The 23,106-nt window shown below is 41.6% G+C and overlaps 3 protein-coding genes across 3 annotated transcripts in view; 1 reads left to right on the forward strand and 2 right to left on the reverse strand.

The window, feature by feature from the left end:
• LOC135494968 (diacylglycerol kinase delta-like) overlaps positions 1-23,106 on the reverse strand; it is a 782,762-nt gene that overhangs the window by 687,176 nt on the left and 72,480 nt on the right. The gene's annotated exons all lie outside the window — the stretch shown is intronic.
• Positions 8,451-8,840, reverse strand: LOC135494285 (putative nuclease HARBI1). The gene has a single exon (XM_064782198.1). The coding sequence runs from the start codon at positions 8,838-8,840 to the stop codon at positions 8,451-8,453; it is 390 nt and encodes a 129-aa protein (XP_064638268.1).
• LOC135494286 (uncharacterized) lies at positions 20,153-21,199 on the forward strand. The gene has a single exon (XM_064782199.1). The coding sequence runs from the start codon at positions 20,153-20,155 to the stop codon at positions 21,197-21,199; it is 1,047 nt and encodes a 348-aa protein (XP_064638269.1).

A 23,106-nucleotide genomic window follows, 5' to 3' on the forward strand; every position in this document is an offset into this window, starting at 1 on the left:
AGAGAATTGTGCCGCTCTGTCAAAAGGTTCCTGTGGCACAAGGCTTCTTGGTGTAAGGTTTACAGGAGAAGACTCCTTCAAATTTTGCCAGGGTTACCCCTACTTGATCAAGGCTGTGGGACAAAATGGGACTCCTGATAGACAATTCAGACTCCTGGTATTTCACTTTGCCTGCACGGTTGTGCGCGAAGCTATTGGTTTTGCTTCAAAGATCAAATTCAGTCAGTTTGAACTGCAACTATTGCAGACTGTTTGTCGACAGTACCATGCATGTCACGTTCTTTTGATGACTGGAGCAAACTTGACAACTTGGCATCTTTGATATGTTGTTCCATTTCATGCGGAGGTTCTTTATTACCGCTTAGGAGTTGGTCTAGGTATCAATAGTATGCAAGGACGGGAGGCCAAGAACAAACAATTGAAGGAGTATGCGAGATTCAGTACCCCCCAGAACAAGTGGGGTATGATATTCCGGCATGAATATTTTGATCTGTATTGGCTCAAAGAGCATGATATGGATGTTGTTGTGAAATATTTGGTGAAGAGTAGGTCCAGAGATAGATATCACATCAATCCAAATATGAAAGCTGACATGTGTAAGTGTGGTTTAGCCACTGAGGGTGCATGTCTATTCTGCAATCATCCCACAATGAAGCTGATTGAAGAAACCTGTGAGAAAAGACGAATCTCACCAGAAATGAGGAAGGCACAGCGTGATGTTGTCTGGTAGAAAGGCCTTTGCATTCCTGTTAACCGTAAACACAAAAAGTGCTATATCTCCTTTATGCATGGATCAGTGCCAAATTTTTATCATAGGTACATCTAATAAAGCCACATAACATATCATACGGGTTTTTGATTTGACCTATTTTTCAAGGTCGCAGAAGTCAAATAGTGTAAATTGGCCGATATTGGCACATTTTGCAAATAATGAAGCTCTTGACTTAAAACATGGTACAATTGTACCTCCTAAAGATTCATGCACTTGATTGGGAACAACGTTTACATAGTGTTGGCTGTTGTCATGTCACGATGCATTGTAACTCTGACTGTTTTACATTAGTGTAACTACATGTAATGGCAAAAAGCTGTGAGCAGTTAAAGGTGGATTGGAATATGCTGTAATGGCCCAATTTCTATAGAATGTGCGTTGATAGCCCTGCATCAGGTTTTAATGGCACTGCCTTGGTCAATAGCCACTGGTGTATAATGCAGGAAAATGATATTTGTTGTATTGTTGTACAAGGATTCATAGTTGCCAGATTTACATAGATTATCAAAAAGAAAGGAGTTCAGTTGTAAATTGGTTGATTCAAAAAATTTTGTTGTGCACGACTTCTTAATGTCATTCATACAAATTATTAATGAATGTCAATGATAAATGATTTATCTGGTTATTGAGTGATTGAATTTATACTTTTTCAATTATAATCAGTGTTGACCGTAAAATTTGGTGTTGTTTTGAATAGTCTTTCTTGTACATGTACATGCCTGACACTAGTGAGAAGTGGCAATGAACACCAGGAGAGGTTTCAACTTCACAGATGTCAAGACTGCCATGTTCAAGGGACATTTCTTTCCAGATGACATCAGCACAATCCATATGATCACCCTGCATCTATGTCAGCATTGCTGGAACTTTGGAAATGCCTCCTTTAATTTGCATTTCTAGGACATTTGCCCCCTGAACATCTGCCCACTGGATGTTTGCCCCCTGACACCCCAAAGGATATCACTGTGTCTGATATAGATCCTTCAGGGTGGGGGGGGAATGAACTAGGGGGAGATGCATTTCCCCGCCTACTCCAGATACAGTAGCAGATTCTTATCTTGAATCTGATTCTTCCGCAGTTTGTTGATTCTCGGACATTTGCTCCCCTGATGAAAACTGACTGATATTGGTTTATCTGAAGTCCTTCAAGGGGGGAGATGTCCCAGGGGGTCAACTAATGTCCGGGAGGGGGGAGGGGGAGGATGTCCTGATACCCAGTTTGTTAATTAAGTCAATCCTTGCTTTTCTGGTAGCATCCAGGAAATTGGAGGAACAAGACATTTGCTGGAGATCCATTCATTCAAAGAAAGGAAATAGCAACAAAAACGTTTTTACTGGGCAATACCATATTTATTCAACACCTCATATCCAGATGTGAGGAAGAGTCTCTTGGTGTTACTATGGTACTTCAGGGTGAAGGGGTGGCTCTCATTCAGGAGGATGCTCATCTTATTTCCCTGAAATGAAAAGGAACAATCAATCAGTATCATGAGATTAAAGTCAAATGCACTTACATCATGACATTAGAGTGTCTCACATTACATTTAAGTTCATACTCTATCAATTAAAGCCTGCTGGCAGGATCTTTACTTCACCAATTGGCCATCATGGGAATGTAGGGAGTTATTCGTGCATTCCAACCCTTGTCACCTTTATTCACACATCGGGATAAATTTTAGTCAGGAGGAGCCTGGGATGCAATTTACCTGTCGGTCCGTCTTCCTCAGCAGGCTATTCCTTTCTAAACCCTCTTCCCTGCCCCAGAAGTTAAAAAGGATCACCACCTTCTCTGCGCTGGTGATGGTAAGTGTCGAGGTGGTTCTTGTCTCTCTAACTGTGGTCCGGAATGAGTTTGTCGTCATCAGGCCCGGATCTGGTCGAAGACGCAACTTGGTACATCTCTGTAATGAAACAAGAATTGCAATACAAACAGCTATCATTCAAAGTGGTGGTGTCCAGGGAAACAGCTACCATATTGGTTCGGGGCAGACAAAAGACACCATTTTTTCTGTTGCCTGCCCCCCCCCCCCCCCACAAAAAAACCGTTTTTCTCTACTTCCGTTGAGAATAAAGAACTCATGAAGTTCATGAACCTACCGAGCAATTCACAGACTCTTCCGTTGACCATTGGAACTCATCATGCGGAGGATTTGCTTGTGAATGAGCCTGATCTCATCCACAACCATAGGATAACTCTGGAAAGACAAAAACATATGGAAAATATGGAAAGAAAAATCTTAGGCTGCCAATTTCTTCACAGAGGGAGGGGGTTAACAATTTGGGCAATAACTTTCTATAGTAACATTTCTTTCTAATCCAAGTAGGCCGCGCAGAGGGCCTGCGCCATCTAAAGGTCTAGGGTACAGTCTCAGTTATTTCGTTCGCACCTCGACCCCCTGGTTCATGCCCATTTCGCCTTGTCTTTTTTCGCCTTTTCCCATTTTGCCTTTAAAAAATATACATTTCGCCTTCTCCTATTTCGCCTTTTCAAATTTTGCCTCTTCCCAATCCGCCTTATTCTATCTCGCCTTTGTCTTTTTTCGCCTTTTCATTTTTCGCCTTATGCTATTTTGCCTCTGTTTTATCTTACCTTATCACAAGTTGCCTTATCCATTCTTGCCTTCGTCTCAGTTTGCCATTGTCTTAATCTGCCTTCTCCTATTTCACCTTGTCCTAATTTACCTTTGTCCTAATTCGCCTTCATCCTATCTCGCCTTTACCCGCCCCGCCTTTGTATTATTTCGCCTTCTTCCCATTTCGCCTTCTTCCTACTTTGCAACAAACTTGGTGTCTTTACCCATGTTTGTTGAGTCAATCTTTCATATGAAAGTGTCTTCAACAGTGTTGAAGGGCTTCTAGGGTCCATTCGGGGGTACCCACAACCAAAACCCGGTGGACATTGCCAAAATTACAAGTGTAGATAACTTCTCAGCCATTGTAGTCATATTACATTACATACCATATTACAAAAGACTTTTGTCTCTTTTACCCATGTTTTACCCATGTTTGTGGGGCCAATCTTTCATATAAGAGTGTTTCCACGAATTATGTTTTGGTACCCTACCCAAGGCTGTTGCTTAATTACCAATATTTTCAAATCTTCATAACTTCTGAACCATCTACATGTAAGCTTACATGTATCTCCAAAACCAACTTTTGGATTGATAAAAGGCGAGGTGAGATATGGCGAAACGGGAGAAGGCAAAATGGGAAGAAGGCGAATTGACATAAAGGTCAATCAAGAAAAGGCAAGATGAGATAAGGCAGGATGGAACCAAGGCAGAATAGGACAAAGGCGAAATAAGAAAAGGCAAACTAGGATGAGGTAAGATGAGAGGAAGGCGAGTTAGGAAGAAGGCCAATTGGAACAAAGGCGAGATAAGACGATGGCGAAATCGTAGAAGGCGAATTGAGAAAAGGCAAGTTAGGAGAAGGCTAAATGGGAGAAGGCAAAATTGGATAAGGCGAATAAGGTTAAGGCGGAATGGGCAGATACCGACCCCCTGGACGTTAGGCCCCCTGTGAGTACTAAACCCGCAGTTATATCAAACGAATTTTTGTGCACTCTGGCGGGCTGCTTCCCGCTTCCCGCTTCCCGCCACGTCAATTATGTCAATCAATCAAATTTCAGGCGGTATAGGTGGTGATGTCATTATTGCAATTTGGTACCATGCCAGGACACGGCTAATCAAAGTTAGTAACTGTTTATATAGCTGATTAGAAAACAATGCGTAAGTGGCTTATGACAACATGTTTTTTTCAATTTTTGATTGATTAGACTTTGCTCTTTCATAAACACAATGTAGAAGCTGACGTCAGTGTTCGCCACCTCTTGCAAATTACCATTCGGAAGGCTTCGGGAATTGTCGGCTTGGGAACAATATTTCCCTTTCTAGGCTCGGGAATGACACAAATAACCTAATTGACGTAGACCTACTATGCTTTTGACGTCTCTGTATAAATTGGAAATTAGAAATACAACTGTCAGTTCATTACCTGCACCAGTTGGTGCTTCCTCGCCTCCGCCTGGCCATACACGTCAGGGCTGTACTTTTGAGCCAGGCACCCTGCAACACCATCAAGTTCGTGGCAGAATGCCCTGAAAATCTCCCTTTCCTCGGCTGTCAGCAATTCGGCATGGAAACCCCTCCGAAAGTTGGAGAGAGCCCCCTTAATATGGCTGTCTAAGTTCTCCATTTTTGTGAACAATTCAAAATTCCCGCCAAATCACTATCGGGGTCTAGCAAAGGGGTGGGGGTGTGATGGAGCCTAAACCCGAATGGCAGTCAATGTTTGTTTGTCATCTCTCTTCAGAACCAGTCCACACACCTAAAGATACACATAGGTACTCTTATATATACATGAGTTAAGCGTTTCCCTCTATCAGAGCAGTTTTGTTAGGCATATCGACCACCCATCCCCCCATCTGTTGAAATATACTCTCCGGTAAGGATGCCGTTATAAAACATCAACATTGGGAAATTCGGCTAATTTATTTCTGATATACTCTTAATACACTTTTTTATTACACTAATAAAGATTTTCCCAAACTTTATAAGACATAAGCAGCTATCTTAAGCAGGGCCATCATCATCATGCGCGCCTTCAACACCAAGACACTTCCACCACGCCTGGGACCCGCCCTGTACATTTGCATTGTGCACCACTCAAAAATGTATCAAGTCGGGTCATATCTAAAAGCACAGGAACCCGCAATGCATTGTATTACATTGTATCTTTCCCGTGACGTTGCCTCGTGGGGAACTCTCCAGTGGCGCGGTCCGTGAATGCGTAATAGAATAAGCACTGCGAGTGGAGAGTGACGTGACGCCGTCATGCCGCTATCGTTAACTGTGCCTGCGCGACGACGCGAAGAGTGGATCTGACGCTGTGTTGAGCGTGGTCGTAAATGGCGCTGACGTCGCAGAGTAGTGAACTCGGAAACCACACGTATTCCGCGTTTTGAGCTGGTCCTGAGGCGCTGTGTTACGTCGGAGCCTAGGGGAGTAAGCACTTGCGCTGGCAGTGGCTCTAGGTGTTATAGGGTTAAAGTAATCTTTCTCAAAATCAGTCTTAGAATTCATCATCCTTTTAGTGTTAAAGTCAATATAGGGTGCCAACCATTTCGACTGTTTAAAGCTGATCACAGAATGAACCCTCTCAAGTACCATTCCGTGCTTGAGGTAAAATTGAAGCATCCTTTAATGTACTATGTAGTTGTTCTTATCCTTCTGTGTGAGGATTAGTTTCTCTACATTGGTTCTTTTCTCATCACCTAGTAACTCTTTCTGGTAAGGACTTAATTCATCATCATCAATGAATAGTGGATAGGCCAAATCTACTTCTAGGAAATAGCCTACTTTACTGTCATGGAGATCGCCATAATCTGCTCTTTAGTGATGAATAGAGTTCAATCTTTTCAAAACTACCATAGGGTTGAGGTTCCATCATGGCCCAGCCGTACAGGTTATTAGCGTCAATGTACAGGAGTTTGTGGTCAGCATCGGCCTTGATGTGTCTTGTTCCAATCACGCCGAAATTCCACCTCTTATCGCCTTTTCAAAAGTGAGTAAAATGTTGCCATCTGCTAGAAGTTCCCGGTTTACTCCAGTGTGTTTTAAACCAGCTTGCCAGGTAAGTCCTTGAGCTGAGTAACAGTGACAGGGATCAATCTGAAAGTAATTTAAATTGACATCCCTGAACTTCTCCAATAAATCAGCTAAAAGTAACACATCCGTTTTAAGGTAAAAGTCAATGAACTCACTGTGATTCCAGGTCTTGAAATGATCCCATAGGGACTTGGCCTCTTCATAGGCTGAATCATGTGCCATTTCATTTTTCAATTCGTCAAAGAACATGGACTTCTCTAGGTAAGTAACATTGTAACTTTCATGTGACGTGTAAAAGGAGTAAGGAACTGATCCTTTCTTCCTCAATAATTTGAAGTCTGTAGTATCAGGGAACATCTGTCTTGTAATTTTGAAGTCATCATCTACCATTGATTTGGTTATGTTGTCTAAACTTGACTGTAGAAATCTGTACGAGTCTAAGAACCTAAAGCACCCAAACTGAAATTAAATGTATTGTTCTGCTGTTTTGGCAAGTAATGTAAGCTCCCTATGTTTGGGTAGTTTAGTCATTTAAAATCTTTAATCAATAGGTGAGAATCACAATTACTTAGATTGTGAAAAAACACAGGAACGAACAAGGCTTTCTTTTCATTCAGATTGCGAGAGCTGTGAGCAGCACCTCTAAAACTATGGCCTGTATTCTAAGATGTTCCTTCAATCAACTTCAAAGGGCCCTTTAGTTAAGTGCCCCTTAGCTAAGTGTCCCTTTCCTTAAGTGTCCCTCAGCCAGCCGTATTGAAGAACCAGACTTTGGCTTCCATTCCACTAAGAATTGCTAAATAATCCTAATAGCAGTGTCCCTTTACTTAGTGACCTTTATGCTTATGTATTCGGTGATAAAAGGCATTCATGAAGTTGTCATTGAGCGCATGCATTGTATACAGAAGCTTCAATGAATTAAAGAAGCAGTTCCTAATGAATCTTGTGCGAAAGGAAAAGAGTATTCTGGACTTGAAAGATAATACGAACAAAGTTACAAGCAGAAAAAACCAGGCGTGGGATAGGATTGTCAAAAAGTTCAATGAGCAGCCATCAATAAAGAAAGGGGAAACAGAGTGCAGTGCCACACAGCTGAAGAAGTTCCTTGAGAACTTGAAAGCGAAGGCTAAAAAAGACGTCACCCAGGAGAAGAAAACTTGCCACCAGTCAGGAAGGGGGGCCCGTGGAGAAAGACACTGTCGCCGATGATCTGTCGCATATGCTTGCATCCTATTGTAGTGAAGTGCTGAACCCATTGGATAACAGCTTTGATGATGACAGCGACTATCATAATGTACCAGGTAAGTATAGAAATGTGCATTGCTGGAGGATAAGTAATTTGCTTGCATATGCTAGAATGTCCCATGGCACCTAACTCTCACTGATTTTCTTGCTCCAATTGCAGAAACAATAAAGAAGCTTACAGCTGCTGGAAAACCGCCGACCGACGAGTCTGATGCAGAGAATCCATCAGCCAGGAGTGAAGAAGAAGTAAGCCAGCCCACTACATCGATGATCAGAACACTTGGTACACCTGCTACATCCTCCAAACAGCAAACCAAAGTGGCTCCCAAAAGCCCTGCCCACGGCCCTGCTATGACTGCTGCTCTGGAATTGCAGAGGAAGGAGCATGCTCTGCAAATGAAATATCTGGAGAAGAAGATTCAATTTCAAAGGGAAGAACATGACAAGCGCATGGAACTCTTCAGGCATCAGATGAATTTATTGGCAAATGCCAACAAAGAAGTGGCACAATCATCAGAGCAGGAAACAGGAAACAACACCACTGATTACCAACTTTTTAGTATTTATTCTGAGCTTAACTGATTCATGGTACAGTCGTATGGTATAAACAAATACCTGGAAAACATTTACATTCCTAGGATTGAAACACAAGTGCGAACACAGACACTGCAGTCTTTTTGAAACAAATATCCCTGAAGCCAGATTAATGCAAGTGATTTTAAGCATCACAACATTTTTTGTTTTCTTCTGACACTGTCTGAATGTTATGTTAATTCATCAGTAATAAAGTACTATTGTCAAAGATAATTGTTATACACGTCTCTTCATAGAAACCACTGTTGAACTATTCTCTGCCTCACCACTACACCCATCTCTTCATCTCCGACATGTCTGATCATAGCGCCGTCATCCTCTACAACTCGCTCTACACCGAAATCGGGCTCTTTCAGATCTATAGCAATGTTATGCAAGATGGCAGTTGCAGTTATGACAGCCATGGATGTGTCGAGCTTTACCAGTATTCCCTCCTTCAAACAAGGAAATTTTCGCTTCCATATACCGAACATTCGTTCAACAACAGATCGTGTTCTTTTGTGAGATCTGTTGTAGGCATTCTCAGCGAGGCCGTCTGGATTCCTGAATGGTGTCATGAGGAATGGTCGACATGCATATCCCTTATCGCCAAGTAGATCCCAGAACATCAGGAAAGCCATGCATTTCATAGAATGTTACCTTATTCCTCACAGCGTCCTGGCCTGTTGGAAATTGAATTATCTGTCCTCGATGTCTGGCAATAGCTCTGGAAACCTTCTTGACAATCCTTGAGCTGCTGGTTGGGAAACACCTTGCAAGTCACCAGAAACGATGTGGAATGATCCAGTTGCGAAATATCGAAGTGCCACTAGCAGTTTTGTCCTTGGTGTCAAAGGGATTCCACGTTGGTTCGCTGCGTCTGGCAAGTCGGGCCCCAAGAAATCCATCAGATAATTGAATCCATTCTTTGTGAAGTGAAAGCGCTTGAAAAATGACTCGTCATTATAGTCATTTTCTTGAAAAACGGGGAGTCTGGTTCTGAAGCGTTCCCTGCCCAGATTGACGTCATACAGTTGAGCAATGCGATGTACATAGTCGGCCATCATCAACAAAAGTGAATGTCGCCTACACAAGTCGGAGGCTTAAGGGACACTAAAGTTTGGTCCAAACCAAACTTTATTTTAAGGATCCCTTTGAAGCAAATAAAGTGCTCTTTTAGGCTAAAGGGAGGTCTGTGAAACGACCCCCACTTTTCCTAAGGGAGCTTCCAAAGGAAGCACTTTACCTGACATAAAGGGTCATCTCTGAAAAGAAAATCTTATAAAGGTTGACCTTAACCCTTTCACTGCCGGTAGCTTCTAATTTTTAGCTACCTCACCTGCCGGTAGGTTTCTTTGTCGATTTTGAGTATGGATATTTCTCCACCCTGTAGAGAGAAAGCCTCTGGAGATAGAGCAAAACAATGTATATAGAAGTTGTTCAGTGTTGCCTACTTTTCGAAATGGGACCATAATTTGCCCTAATTTGCATACCGCCATCTTGAATTTATAATGAGGACGACAATTTAAAAAAAAAATGTATATTCTGTGTGTCACTATACACACTCTCATTATCGCTAATTTGTTCATCATTTACATCAAAGTCGGGATCTAAATCATCATCATCGACGAACTCCTCACCAGAGTCCGAATCGTTCACTATATCCAGCTCATCAAGGACCTCAGACACAGTCAGTTTCTTGGTCATTTTGGCTTCAAATTACTCGATAAACTTCCATACATCGAAATATAAAACCATCCGCCATGTTTTGCTGAACCATTTATACTACAGCGCCATCTATCAAACTTTACGCTAACCATGCTCAATAACGAAATTTCAATGGTTTTATAGTGTATGGATAATTGTCGCAGAAGTGCGCCTCCGGCAGTGAAAGGGTTAAATCCCACCTTAAGCTAAAGGGATGTCTTAGAATACGGGCCTATGTCTCGTATGTACATGAAATGGTCTTTGACGAAAAGCGGATCGATTAGGTCATCATCGTAATAGTTCTTGGACAGATAGAGAGGCTCCAGTTTGCATCACAGGTGCTTTTAGCTGATTCATTCTGTAACTGAAACACAATTATCTTGAGATTGTTGTTATGCTCGATCTTGGGGATATTTTTATGGTGCACTTTTCATCAAAAGTATAAATTTACAAGGTATCATTTCTCATAATGTTTAAGGTGAATATTTGACATATCGAACATGTCAAAACACAAAACTAGTTAGCTAATTCTGAAAACAATGGTTACTGAGGGTTTAACTCTTTCACTATAAGGTCATTGTTTTATTAATCAAGTATGTTCAGACAAGTTGGAGACGCTTGATTGGCAAGTGTAATTAGTATAAGTCTTTCAATCAGAAACATGTTTGATTTGTCAAAGTTTGTATTATGTCTCCTTGGTGATTTCGTGTTGTTATAGTTTTCATGGTAAATCAAGGATTGTATAATGGTCATTCAGGTCTTGGACTCCAGCCTGGGAACACACATATTTGGACTTCCAATCTGTATTTGTAATTGTAACTATCAATGTATTAGCTTTCATGAAAGTTTATTGAATTAGAAGAAGTGAACAGAACCTACAGGACTCCAATTTATTTCTACCGCTAGTCTCCTTCCTTTTTCCCCCATAATATTTGGTGGAGAACCCAAAGGATCCCAGAGAAACAAGAGGAAGACGCCAAGCGAGTGACTCAGCTCATCATGACGATATCGACGCTACCTCAGAGTATCACATCGGTGATAGCCACTCTTGGATTGACCAGTATGCCAAACGAATGGGATATCTCAGCAACTGCAGAAGGAACGTCGCTAACTCTCTTCTGGAACGCTGATGGAGCTTTAAAACGAACTGCTGCACCTCTAAGGATCAAAGGTTTGAAATCACCTTCAACACTTCGTCGTGATAAAAACCGTATGGAACTGTATTTACAGAAAATCAAAGGACGAAACGTGAGTGACAATCCAATTAGCATGCCTTCACGGAAGCTGGTTTCATCAATAGCCAAGCCAACTTTTGCAGAGACACATGTCGACAATCCAGAGGACTTCTCCCATCAAGAAGATTTTACATCAATTCAAATTAGGACTAGGAGTGGGTCATCACAAACTGATGCAGACTCCGTGCCTACGAGAGTGTCGGTTGGTGTTCAGTGCAAACCAGAAACAAACACCTATGCGAGTCAGTTTGCTCCAGAGACTCACACCGTGACAGTACAATGCAGCCAAGAAAAGGTCTCAAAGTCAGTACAGTATGTGTGCAGCAGCACGTCTGTTTCTGTACAAGTTGCCTCTGAGCGCAACTCAGCATCCGTCCAGTGTGATATGGCTAGTCAGTCCGACAATGACAAGGGGAGGGCGGACAGAAAACCCTCAACAGTTTTCGACTCGGGACACGAGCATGTGATGCCAATCCAGAATGTGCACGGTGATGAATTACAGAAAGATTCAATGAACAGTTTGGCCAAGAAATTTAATTCATGTGGAAATGAAATTGGTAATAATGATGTGATAAGTGTCTTGAGTATCTACCAAGGACAACATCCGATGAATATGTTTCCACAATATCCCATTTATAGGATACCGAACAGGGATTTACTTGGTTGCACAGAGTACATCGCTATCCCTATCCAGTCACTAAATCGACACAGTGACTTTTGCCATGGACATTTGTGAACGGTTGAATAGCCTAAACGGTGAAGAAAATTCTGTGTTGGCCTACAATGATGCCATGTCTTCTTTGCTTGACAAGCATGCTCCGGTGACCACTGTACGTATCAAGGGTACCTCTCGTAAGTCATGGTACAATGATGATATACATGCTGCTCGTAAGACACGGCGTCACCTTGAGCGCCAGTACAAAAAGTCAGGTCTGGAGGTACATCGCCAAATGTTTGCTGAGCAGAGCAAGATAGTGGTGTCATTGATAAATAGGGCAAAGACTGGCTATCTGCATGAGAGACTTGCAGCATGTAACACTCGTGACATGTTCAAAGAGGTAAATGGGCTCCTTTCCGCTGATCAAGGGGGGAAACTTCCCGACTCTGATGACAAACAGGAGTTGGCAAATAAGTTTGCTCATTTCTTTCATGAGAAGATCGAGACCATTCGTGCTGGCTTTGTTAATGAATGTACTAGCCCGACTGTCCCACCTTTGGAAGATCGTTGTCTGACCAGTTTCAGGCCTGTGTCCTCTGATCAACTGCGAAAGGTGATCAAAGAGAGTCCTCCCAAATCATGCGGTTTGGACCCTTTGCCTACTTGGCTACTCAGGGATGATGTTGTGCTGGATGCAATTTTGCCACTGTTGGTTCGTTGTGTAAATGAATCGATTGGGACCGGTCAGGTACAGGACTGCTTAAAGAATGCCTTTGTGACACCACTGCTAAAGAAGTCAGGTTTGGATTGCAATATCCTCAAAAACTATCGCCCTGTGTCCAATCTTCCTTTTCTATCAAAAGTCATTGAAAAGGTGGTGGCGAAGCAGCTCGTGTTGCATATGAAGGTGCATGGCCTGTATGATCCGTTACAATCTGCTTATAGAGTTGGACACAGCACGGAGACGGCATTACTGCGTATCAAGGCAGACATCGATGTGGCTCTTGACGGGGGCAGGGTGTGATTTTGATCCTCCTTGATATGTCTGCTGCTTTTGATACTATCAGCCATAAGCTTCTGATCTCACAACTTGAGGACAAGCTTGGTATCAGGGGGACAGCCTTGGAGTGGTTTAAATCCTACCTCAGCTCGAGAACTCAGTCGGTGCTCGTTCAAGGGCAAAAGTCTGACAAAATGCCTCTCCTCTCTGGGGTGCCACAGGGCTCCGTGCTTGGCCCTATACTCTTCTCTATATACATCAAACCACTTGCGGCAATCATTGAAAATCATGACATGTGTCGTCATGGCTTCGCGGACGACATACAATTATATGATACGTTCGATGTCACACCAGAAGGGCTCCGCCTTGCCATTAAAAAGGCTGAATCATGTGTAGCAGATGTTCGGGAGTGGCTTGGCCCCAATCACTTGAAGGGCAATGATGATAAAACTGAATTCCTCATCATTGCGTCGAAGAGAAAGCTGTCAAGACTTGAGCCACTTCCTTCAATCCAGATCGGATCATCCTCTGTTACTCCCTCATCTCAGGTTCGAAATCTTGGTGCTGTTTTTGATGCAAACATGTCTATGTCACAACAGGTGTCCCAAGTGGTGAGGGGGGTTTACTATCAGATCCATAGAATAGCAAAGATCAGACGATACCTGGACAATACCACCTGTGCCAGAGTAATAAATGCGCTAATAACATCTCGCCTGGATTTCCAAAACGGTCTTTTGCTCGGATTACCGGGCTGTGAAATCCAGCGCCTTCAAAAAGCACAAAATGCTAGTGCTCGCCTCTTAACCAGGTCCAAAAAGAGAGAGCACATAACCCCTATTTTAAAATCTCTTCATTGGTTGCCGGTGACATCACGTATCGACTACAAAGTTCTTCTCACAACCCACAAGGTCATCCATCATGAGGAGAGCCCACAGTATATGAAGGAACTTCTCAGTCTCCGTGCGCCCGGCCGCAGACTTCGGTCCTCGGATGACCCTTGGCTCCTTGCCATCCCACGTTCAAATGGGGTCTTCGGGGATCGATCTCTGTGTGTCCGGGCCGCGGGGCTGTGGAACGCCCTTCCAAGCTGGTTACGTGATGTCACTGTGCTAAACACTTTTAAGAGTAAACTCAAAACTCATCTTTTTATCCTAACATATTCAGAGTAGGCCATACATGTTTTAAATATTGATATTTTCCGGATGTTTTTAAACTGTTTTTTATCCTCATGAAATCACCACTTTTAATGTACTCATTTAATATTATGTACAGTGCTTAGAAAATGTATGCACCATTATTTTAGCACTTTAAATCAAATAAATTATTATTATTATTATTATTAAATGGATGTGAGAGTAAAACTATTTTCTTGCCAAATCGATGCACAATAGCGGACTGCATCAGAGAGTATTCAGAGTTTGATACGTCTCTAAATGAACAGGATGTTTTTGTATATTTTGATCACCCAAGACTAAAGCGAACATTCACATTAGGAAGCAACGCCCCACTCCGTCGATTGCCAAGCACAGGAACACAAATGATTGGACCTAAAGGTGGCCTTTGTAATCAAGTTAGCATCACCATGGACTTCAGTAAGGCAAATGCAATGTTAAATTTAAGATACTGAACAAAAACAAAAAGAGTAGGGTTTCAGATGTGTGGACAACTGGAATTTGCAGGAGCAAATCTCTTAAAACAACAGGAGTATTTTATGGGGTAAATTTTGTTATCACATGACACTGAATATAAACTGAATTTTAGAACAATGAAATGATTTGATCTGCGTTTGACATTTATACTGGACTTCTGGCCACATTCTGAAGACGCAACTATTTTCATCTGCCTCGAAAAAGATGTTATGAATTATAAAATTGACTTTCATTTTGATGAGTTTATGTGCACAATATAGCTATTTTGACTATGGAATAGTGTGAAGAATTATGTTCACTTATTGAATTTCATGTTACTTCATTTTGCAATTTCATGTATACTTTTATATGGTTTCGTCTTTAGTGACTTCATTTTGTAATTTCATCTATACTGCTATTTAATCTTGTCTTTTGTAGACAGCATATAATTCGCAGGAGCGAATTTGATTTTTAAAACAACAGGAGTCTTTTATGGTGCACTTTTCATCAAAAGTATAAATTTACAAGGTATCATTTCTCATAATGTTTAAGGTGAATATTTGACATATCGAACATGTCAAAACACAAAACTAGTTAGCTAATTCTGAAAACAATGGTTACTGAGGGTTTAACTCTTTCACTATAAGGTCATTGTTTTATTAATCTAGTATGTTCAGACAAGTTGGAGACGCTTGATTGGCAAGTGTAATTAGTATAAGTCTTTCAATCAGAAACATGTTTGATTTGTCAAAGTTTGTATTATGTCTCCTTGGTGATTTCGTGTTGTTATAGTTTTCATGGTAAATCAAGGATTGTATAATGGTCATTCAGGTCTTGGACTCCAGCCTGGGAACACACATATTTGGACTTCCAATCTGTATTTGTAATTGTAACTATCAATGTATTAGCTTTCATGAAAGTTTATTGAATTAGAAGAAGTGAACAGAACCTACAGGACTCCAATTTATTTCTACCGCTAGTCTCCTTCCTTTTTCCCCCATAATATTATCCTTCTGGACACAAACAGGAAAGGAGTTAATTTTGATACTACCATTATTTAGTTTGGCTAGAGTTTCAGTTGTGATTTTATCAGTTGTGAACTTGTCAGTTGTGATTTGGTCATTTGTGATTTGGTCATACTTAGCAGCCAGTAGACTCCAGAAAAAAACGTTGTTACCATTTGATTACACATTGATTACAGCTTTTGTTTTGAATGGTAGTTTAGTAAAATGACCACCCTTACACCTCTTGTATGAACAAATGGTCATGTGACATGACTCTATTACGTTCAGTGACAGGCCCGATCCTTGAAAGAATCTCTCCTCAATCTGTGCCTTAGTGTAGTTTAACTGGGTGGTTATTACAAAAACAGCTTGGTTTCTTGAAATAATGCTTTCCATTCGAGACTGAATTGGATGTACAACGCTTTCACCATTTCTATTGAACTGAGCGAACATTGATATACTTATTTTGTGGTGGTAGTCATTGAGTTGAAATGACACTTCTTCTAACTTATGTTTGTATTCAAACACTTGTTGTTTCGCTTCTCTGTCATTTTCAATTTTCAAACGAATCATGTCAACGGGTTTTGCCGAACTTCTATAAAATGTTTACACAACTCACTTTTTTTATGTCGTCAAGCTCTTCAGTCTCAAAAGCAAGTTTCTTGTCTGTACGTTTAGGGACCAGCAGCTGCGTTTTTCGAGCAAGCACTCCTTGAGTTAAAGATGGTGTTTGCACTCCTTGAGTTAAAGTTTGTGGTGATGTGGGTGGTAGAGTAACAGGGACATAATCCGGGTTTAATCTGGTATGATGTCCATATTATTGTATGATATGTATTTCTCACATGTAGGGCAAATAATCTTTTTATTCTTATCAATCATTCTATTTAATTTAAAAAGATTAATTAAATTTCATTAATCATAGTATGAGCTTCCAAAGCTACTGTATCTAGTTGCACTATCAGTCATTTGGCTACGTTCAAGTATTCCAGGCTCCACATGACACAGATGGAATTACCTATTCTCATTGATGAGGTCATCACCATATGTTGGAACATAGTCAAACGATGATTGTTCAAATAGCAAGCCTAAGGTGTTAAACAGCTTGGAATCCCCATTTTCACTCTGAATTAGTTTCACTTTTAAGGCCTTGTCAATCGTTGCTAACCAGACCCTCCAGCCCTAGCAACAGCAGGAGCAGCGTTTCAGCGGTAACTAAGCTGAGACTCCATCTTGCCACACCATATGTCCCTAACGACGATAGGAACTGCATTCCGGCGGTAATTAACCACCATCATACTTCATCATGCCTTAGCAACCAACGAAGAGAGAATCCCTTTAAACTCAAATGCATATATGCCGTTGGTCGGCTTCAAACCTAAGCCAGCAGATCCAGCTGGTGTTTAGAAATCCAATGCATTTACCACTCAGCTATGACTGCTATAATGCTGGCGATCGATACTGAATGTGCTGGACATTCGTTGCTGGATGACGATTCAATACGTCACATTTGTACATTGTGTGTAGCGTGAGGTGATGAGGTATCATTGGAAAGATCGTGTTGAGGACTTTCACTTGTACTACAATGGGTAAACCCATTCGTCTCTATTTTGCAGTAATATGGAAAGGCTTTGGGATGGTTTTAGGGTTTATCACTTAGCCATTCTTAGTGGTTTTGCACCAAATATTGCTGATATATTATGTCATAGGATTCCTACCAGCGCCTTTCAATATTACTGGTGGCCAGTTACTAGTACTAGTGTTGCCTCGAAACGCAAAATTCAAAAACGGCCGGCAACGTGCAAACTTGTAAATCATCCTCAACTGTCAACTTTTCTTCAATAATGTCTTATCAAAAAGTGCATTTTCCATGTTTTCAGGCCACACAACAACGTGTGCGCCTAAATAAGGGGAGGATCAAAATGGCAAATAAAACTGTTCTTTTGTGTTTGACCATCCAAGAGAATTTCCACGAGGTCAAAAATGTTAAATATGCTCCTAGACACATTTTTAAACACTAACCAAAGACATCAAATGAGTGGGTTTTTTTTTTCTTCAAAAACTAATGTTTGGTGGCCTGATTTTCCATCAATAGGTGAACATGCTCTTTATGAGGCCAAACAAGGCAGTGCGTCCTTGGCAACGAAGTATTGGGCCTGATTCCCTACATTCTCTTGCATGCTGCCAGCTGTCAGGTTTCTGATCTGTCTCCATGGTGACAATGTAAACTGAGATGACAGGTAGATCACGAGATGTGATCGCGTCATGTTGAGCTGTATGGAGGTCCAGGTGGGAGATTGGTAACTTCAACCTGATTGCTTGTAAGGAGAAAGTCATTATCAACAATATTTCTGAGGGCACATTCAATGTCAATTCTGACCAACAGAAAAAATCCCAGCTCCATAACTGAGGTCCAGGTAGGACAAAGGTTTGGAATTTGATTGCCTGAGATGACTTTTTGACGAGACCAAATTTTCTCCAGCTATTCCCCATAACCACTGTGTAACGGTGTTTTGTACAAAAATAAACCACGAGTTTTTATTAACTAAAGCAAAATCAAAGAGAGCAAACAACGTTTTGAGGCGCATAGTTTTGACTGCATAAAATTTGAATGTTTTGTATGTTGTGTGGTTTAGTAATAAAGGCCATGCACATACAAACTGTCTCATAATCAGCTTGTTCAGGCTAGCCCGGAATCGGGCATGGAAACAACTACAACAACGTTCAAGGCTTCTAAGATAGCTTCCTGTATTTCATGATTTGATATCAAATTGATGCTGCATAAATCCGCTATTTTATAGAATATATTACCCCATCCTGAAACATGGTGGCAGTGTGACTTTAAAAAGAGACTCAAAGAACCCAAAGGAGAATACATTTTTGCAGACATGGCAAAAATAAGCCCACCAGAGCCTTTCAAGTTTGACGAACCGGGTCAGTGGCTAGAGTGGAAAAGAAGGTTTCAGGTATAGACTGGCCTCAGAACTTACAAAAAAAGATGGGGAAGTACAGGTAGCAACCCTTATCTACAGTATGGGGAAAGAAGCCGACCACATCTTTGAAAGTTTTGGCCTATCAGAAGCGGACCAGAAAAAGTATGACATGGTCCTGGAGAGATTTGATTCACAATTTGTTCCTAAAAGTCTAAAAAGAAACATCATACATGACCGTGCATTATTCAACCAACGTGTTCAAAAGTCCAATGAGACAGTAGAGTCATTCATACGGGCGCTGCACGAGCTTGGAGAGTATTGTAATTATGGTGTGCAGAAAGATGCTCTCACACGTGATCAGCTGGTAATTGGCATTAAAGATCGTGAAGTCACCAAGGAACTCCAACTCAAGGCTGATCTGAAGTTGGAGGATGCCGTCACAACTGCTCGTCAAGCTGAAATGGTCAATAATCAGATGAGTGAATTCACGATTGGTTCCAAAACAAATGAAAATGAGGTGAAGAGTCGAGGCAACTCATGAGGGGGAAAACCGGGACCCCAAGGATTCCGTGGAGGTCGTCGTCATGTGCGTGGTTGTGGCGGTAGGCCCAGACATAATTCGGGCTCTGATCGCTATCAGAGTACTTACGATCCCACCAAACGTGTGGTCAGTGTGGAAAGCCGTGTCATTAATATGGCGAAGGGTGCCCAGCGCGTGATTCAACCTGCAACCGGTGTCACAAAAAGGGACACTTTCAGTACTGTTGTAGATCAAAAATGGTCAAAGAAGTTGTCGTGTATGATCAGGATGAAGAACCAGACGAATTCTTTATCGTTAGTGTAAACACAGGAACTCAGGATGAAAATCCTATCAATGAGTGTACTGTCAAACTTAAAGTCCATAGCAAGGACACTCTTTTCAAAATTGATACTGGTGCAGATGTGTCGATTATATCCGAGCAGGACTATGAAACGCTAAAACCAATGCCAAAACTCGAAAAACCGAAAGTCGTTCTAGAGAGTCCTGGCGGTAAACTCAAAACTATTGGTACTTTTCTTGCACCCATAACTCATCGCAACGCCAGGTATAAATTCCAGGTGTACGCAGTCGACGGAAATTCTGGTAACTGTTTGGTGAGCAGAATGTGACGGACGGTAAAATAAGGGGGGACCTTTTCAATTTTCAGGAATACCTTTATTGTGGGACATGCTGTAGTACAGATGGCGGGTTGTGAGGGAGTCGCGCGTTTGTTAGGGACGCCTCCGGCGAGTCTGGGAAAGCATCGCGTTTCTTCGTCCGCCATATTGCGTTTCCAATAATAGACAGTCCGGGGAAATTCGCCTCCTTAATTCACTATTTTCTCCCCTATAATTTCAGGTAAGCATAAAGCCCTGCTCCATAACGATGCATGAATGCATGTAGTATGCACTGGTACATATCTTTTTTGTGGTAAACCTGACTTGTAGCGAGAAAGTGAACTTTAAAACCTGGCAGATCTGAAAGCATGCATTCGAATTTCGCGCACTGTTGACTTGTGCGGTGTAAACATTAGCTTTGTAACATGCTGTATATTATTACTTGGTTTTTGATACATGCTGTATAACGCATGCGCAGTTTGATAAATACAGAATCATCTTCCGGCATCCCGTTGTTCGTGTCATTATTTACATGGTACCAGATAAAAAATCAAAAGAATAACAGGTAAACATGAACGTAAACCGGACCCACTATGCCTAGATGGCAATGTTGACCACAACTGGAAGACGTTTAAACAACGTCTCAATCTGTATATGCTGGCGATTGAGGCCGATAAATTCAACGATCCTTGCAAGATCACAGTATTGCTCACAGTAGCCGGACAGGCCGCCACTGATCTCTTCAATACTTTCGAACTCTCTGACGGGGATAAGGTCAAATACGATAAAGTCTGTGAAAGTTTTGAAAAGTACTGCTCACCAAAAAAGAATGAAACGTATGAACGCTATATATTTCGCAGTAGGCTGCAAAAACAAGGCGAAACATTTGACAGTTTTTACACAGACCTCCGCCTCAAGGCAAAAACATGTGCATTTGACGGGTTGCATGATTCAATGCTAAGAGACCAAATAGTGTTTGGGATCAGTGATGTAAAAACTCGTGAACGCTTGTTAAGAGAGCCGGAACTGTCCTTAGGTAAAGCCATCAGTGTCTGCCACAGTGTGGAGGCCACTCGTAAACATGCTAAAGTCCTTGATGTTGGCACAGCCACAGGCAGCGCTGCAGAAGTAGGACTTGTGAATAAAAGGACTGGTGCAAAGTCAAAAGGTGGTGGTGGTGGTCAAGGTGCAAAACGCAAAGCGTACAACAAGCAATCAAGTGGCCGTCATGGTACTGGTGGTGACTCTAGTCATAAATCGAAATCTGTCCAGGATGCCTGCACGCTTTGTGGAACGGTGCATGCACATGCAAAGGAACACTGCCCTGCTTATGGCAAAACATGTTCGAAATGTGAAAAGCCAAATCATTTCGCTAAATTCTGCAAAACGAAAGAGAACCCAACAAACAACGTCTCAACTGTTGACCAGCAGAACATTTCAGAGGATGACTTTGATGACACTGGTATTGATGAACTATTCATTGGATCAGTTGACAACCAAGCACACAGTGCTCAAAGTAAAAATGACAATGTCGATTCTCAAGTCGATATTGTACATGTAGGTCAAAGCAGTTCTGTTAACACAGTTGACAATGAGTGGATTGCGTCAATAGTGGTAAATGAAACAATTGTGCCCATGGTTCTAGATACTGGTGCAAAGGCAAATCTCATTACTGAGTGTGATTTCAAGTTATTAAACTAGTATTGGGCAATTCGCCTAACAGCAAATTGCAGACCATATCCCTGGTGAAAGTATTTTGTCATGTTGAGAAATTAGGTTTGCACCAGGATATAACCAGATAACCTGAATAACCAGCTGAATTAGGTTGTGACAGTAGGTGCATCATAAATACTAGAATTAGCGATGGTTTTGGGACTGCAACAACTCAGCATATGGATGGTCAGAATCCAGCAGACAACAAGCAAATGTAATCTGAATCTCAACATCTTCGTATCTTTTGATGAGTTTTCTGGTCGAGTGAGGGAAACCAGTTGGCCATCTGATATGGCTGGTGGGGATGAAAGCTCCCAATGTTGGGACGACCAATAATACATTGCGTCTCCACAGTATTTATATTATAATACCTCCCTCCATGCACACATGGTTCTGCTGCCAATTTTTTCTTCAAATGATCTAGGTGTCAATCATGCACTTGTGGGTACTGGCACCACGTAGGTAACTTCTGATCTGATCTTAAGTGGCAGGTTTTTGGTGCTTTGTCCTGGTGCTCATTTTTAAGATGACAAAACACTATCACCAGGGATATGGTCTGCAATTGCTGTTAGGAAAGTCACAACCTGGGGACAAAAAATAAATGTGATTTAGACTTCGCATTCCTTTGAAGTGTAGGTTGCAACATCCCAGGCCATTGATGCATGCATGGTCACAACATAGGGGCAATCGGGAATCATGGCAAGGATTTTTACAACCCCTTTTTTGAGGTGTAGATTGTGATGTGAGGGAAGTGTCTTGATCTTTACATAAAATTCCTTCGACATGGTGCAACAAACCAGTCCAGTAGATATATACATGGTCATAGCATACGGCATCGAGACAACCAGTATGCAAGGTTACGGCCAGGCCTCAGGGGTATGACCGATCAGCACTAAGAGTAAAAACGTAAAATGCAATAATATCTTTTTAAACTAACTGCCACAGTAGGTTTATTTATTCAGTCTTTTTGAAGTAAAAGTATTACAGTGAAAAGAACGAAATACGGCTGGAATATTATACTGGTTTGTCTTCGGACGGCAAATTCAGCACTGCACCGATGTCAAGGTTAAGACGGTTATACGACTTTGCCTCATCAGCTCCTCGTGGTCAAGGCTCCTATATCCGTGACTGATGCGGTCGCAGAACAGAACAGATGCTGATCATCCCCGTCACTGCGTCAGGCTGTAAAACAGAGCGATGAAATATTTTAACTTCACCAGAAGTTTTATCATTCATTATTCTGACCAACAGACACTGACTACCTGCTAATAGTCTATGAATTTCATTGTCATAATTCAGAACAAACACTTATCACCTTTGCTGACAATATTTTCAGAAGGTGTGTACATTCGTGTGTCCATTTACACTGCACGTGTATACGTGCTTTACTGTACATTTCTACAGAAGTGAGCAGAATGTACAGAAAAACGATCTCCAAAACAGTTGTTTCAGCACTCGCGACACGTTAAGCGAGGTTTTAGCAATTATTTTCAGTGAAGGTATATCTCATGTGTAGAGTCTGGGTGATTTTCAGACATTCTTAGGTGTTTAAGGCGCACAGTTTGATGAAACTTGCCCGAATTCGTAATTTTTTTGATGAATGTATATCCGCCATTGCGGGGATCTGGAAACTTTCGGATGACAAGTTTGCCTCAAAAGATGGACGTGCTCCCTATAATCACCCAAACTAACAGCGAATATATATTCTTAAGATCCTTTTCTTGACTTCTGATGAGTTAATTTTGTCTGATGCAGTGTTTCAACACAAATTTGAGGGCGATTACAATCACGAAAAAATCACACTCACCCAGTCTAGAATGCGTAGACGAAATGTCTGTTGGCTCTTCCATGTAGCGGGTATCCTCCCACCTGTTCAGGTCGGGACAGATCAACGT

Source organism: Lineus longissimus, chromosome 10 (genome assembly GCF_910592395.1).
Source record: "Lineus longissimus chromosome 10, tnLinLong1.2, whole genome shotgun sequence".
In the NCBI taxonomy this organism is placed as follows: Eukaryota; Metazoa; Nemertea; class Pilidiophora; order Heteronemertea; family Lineidae; genus Lineus; species Lineus longissimus.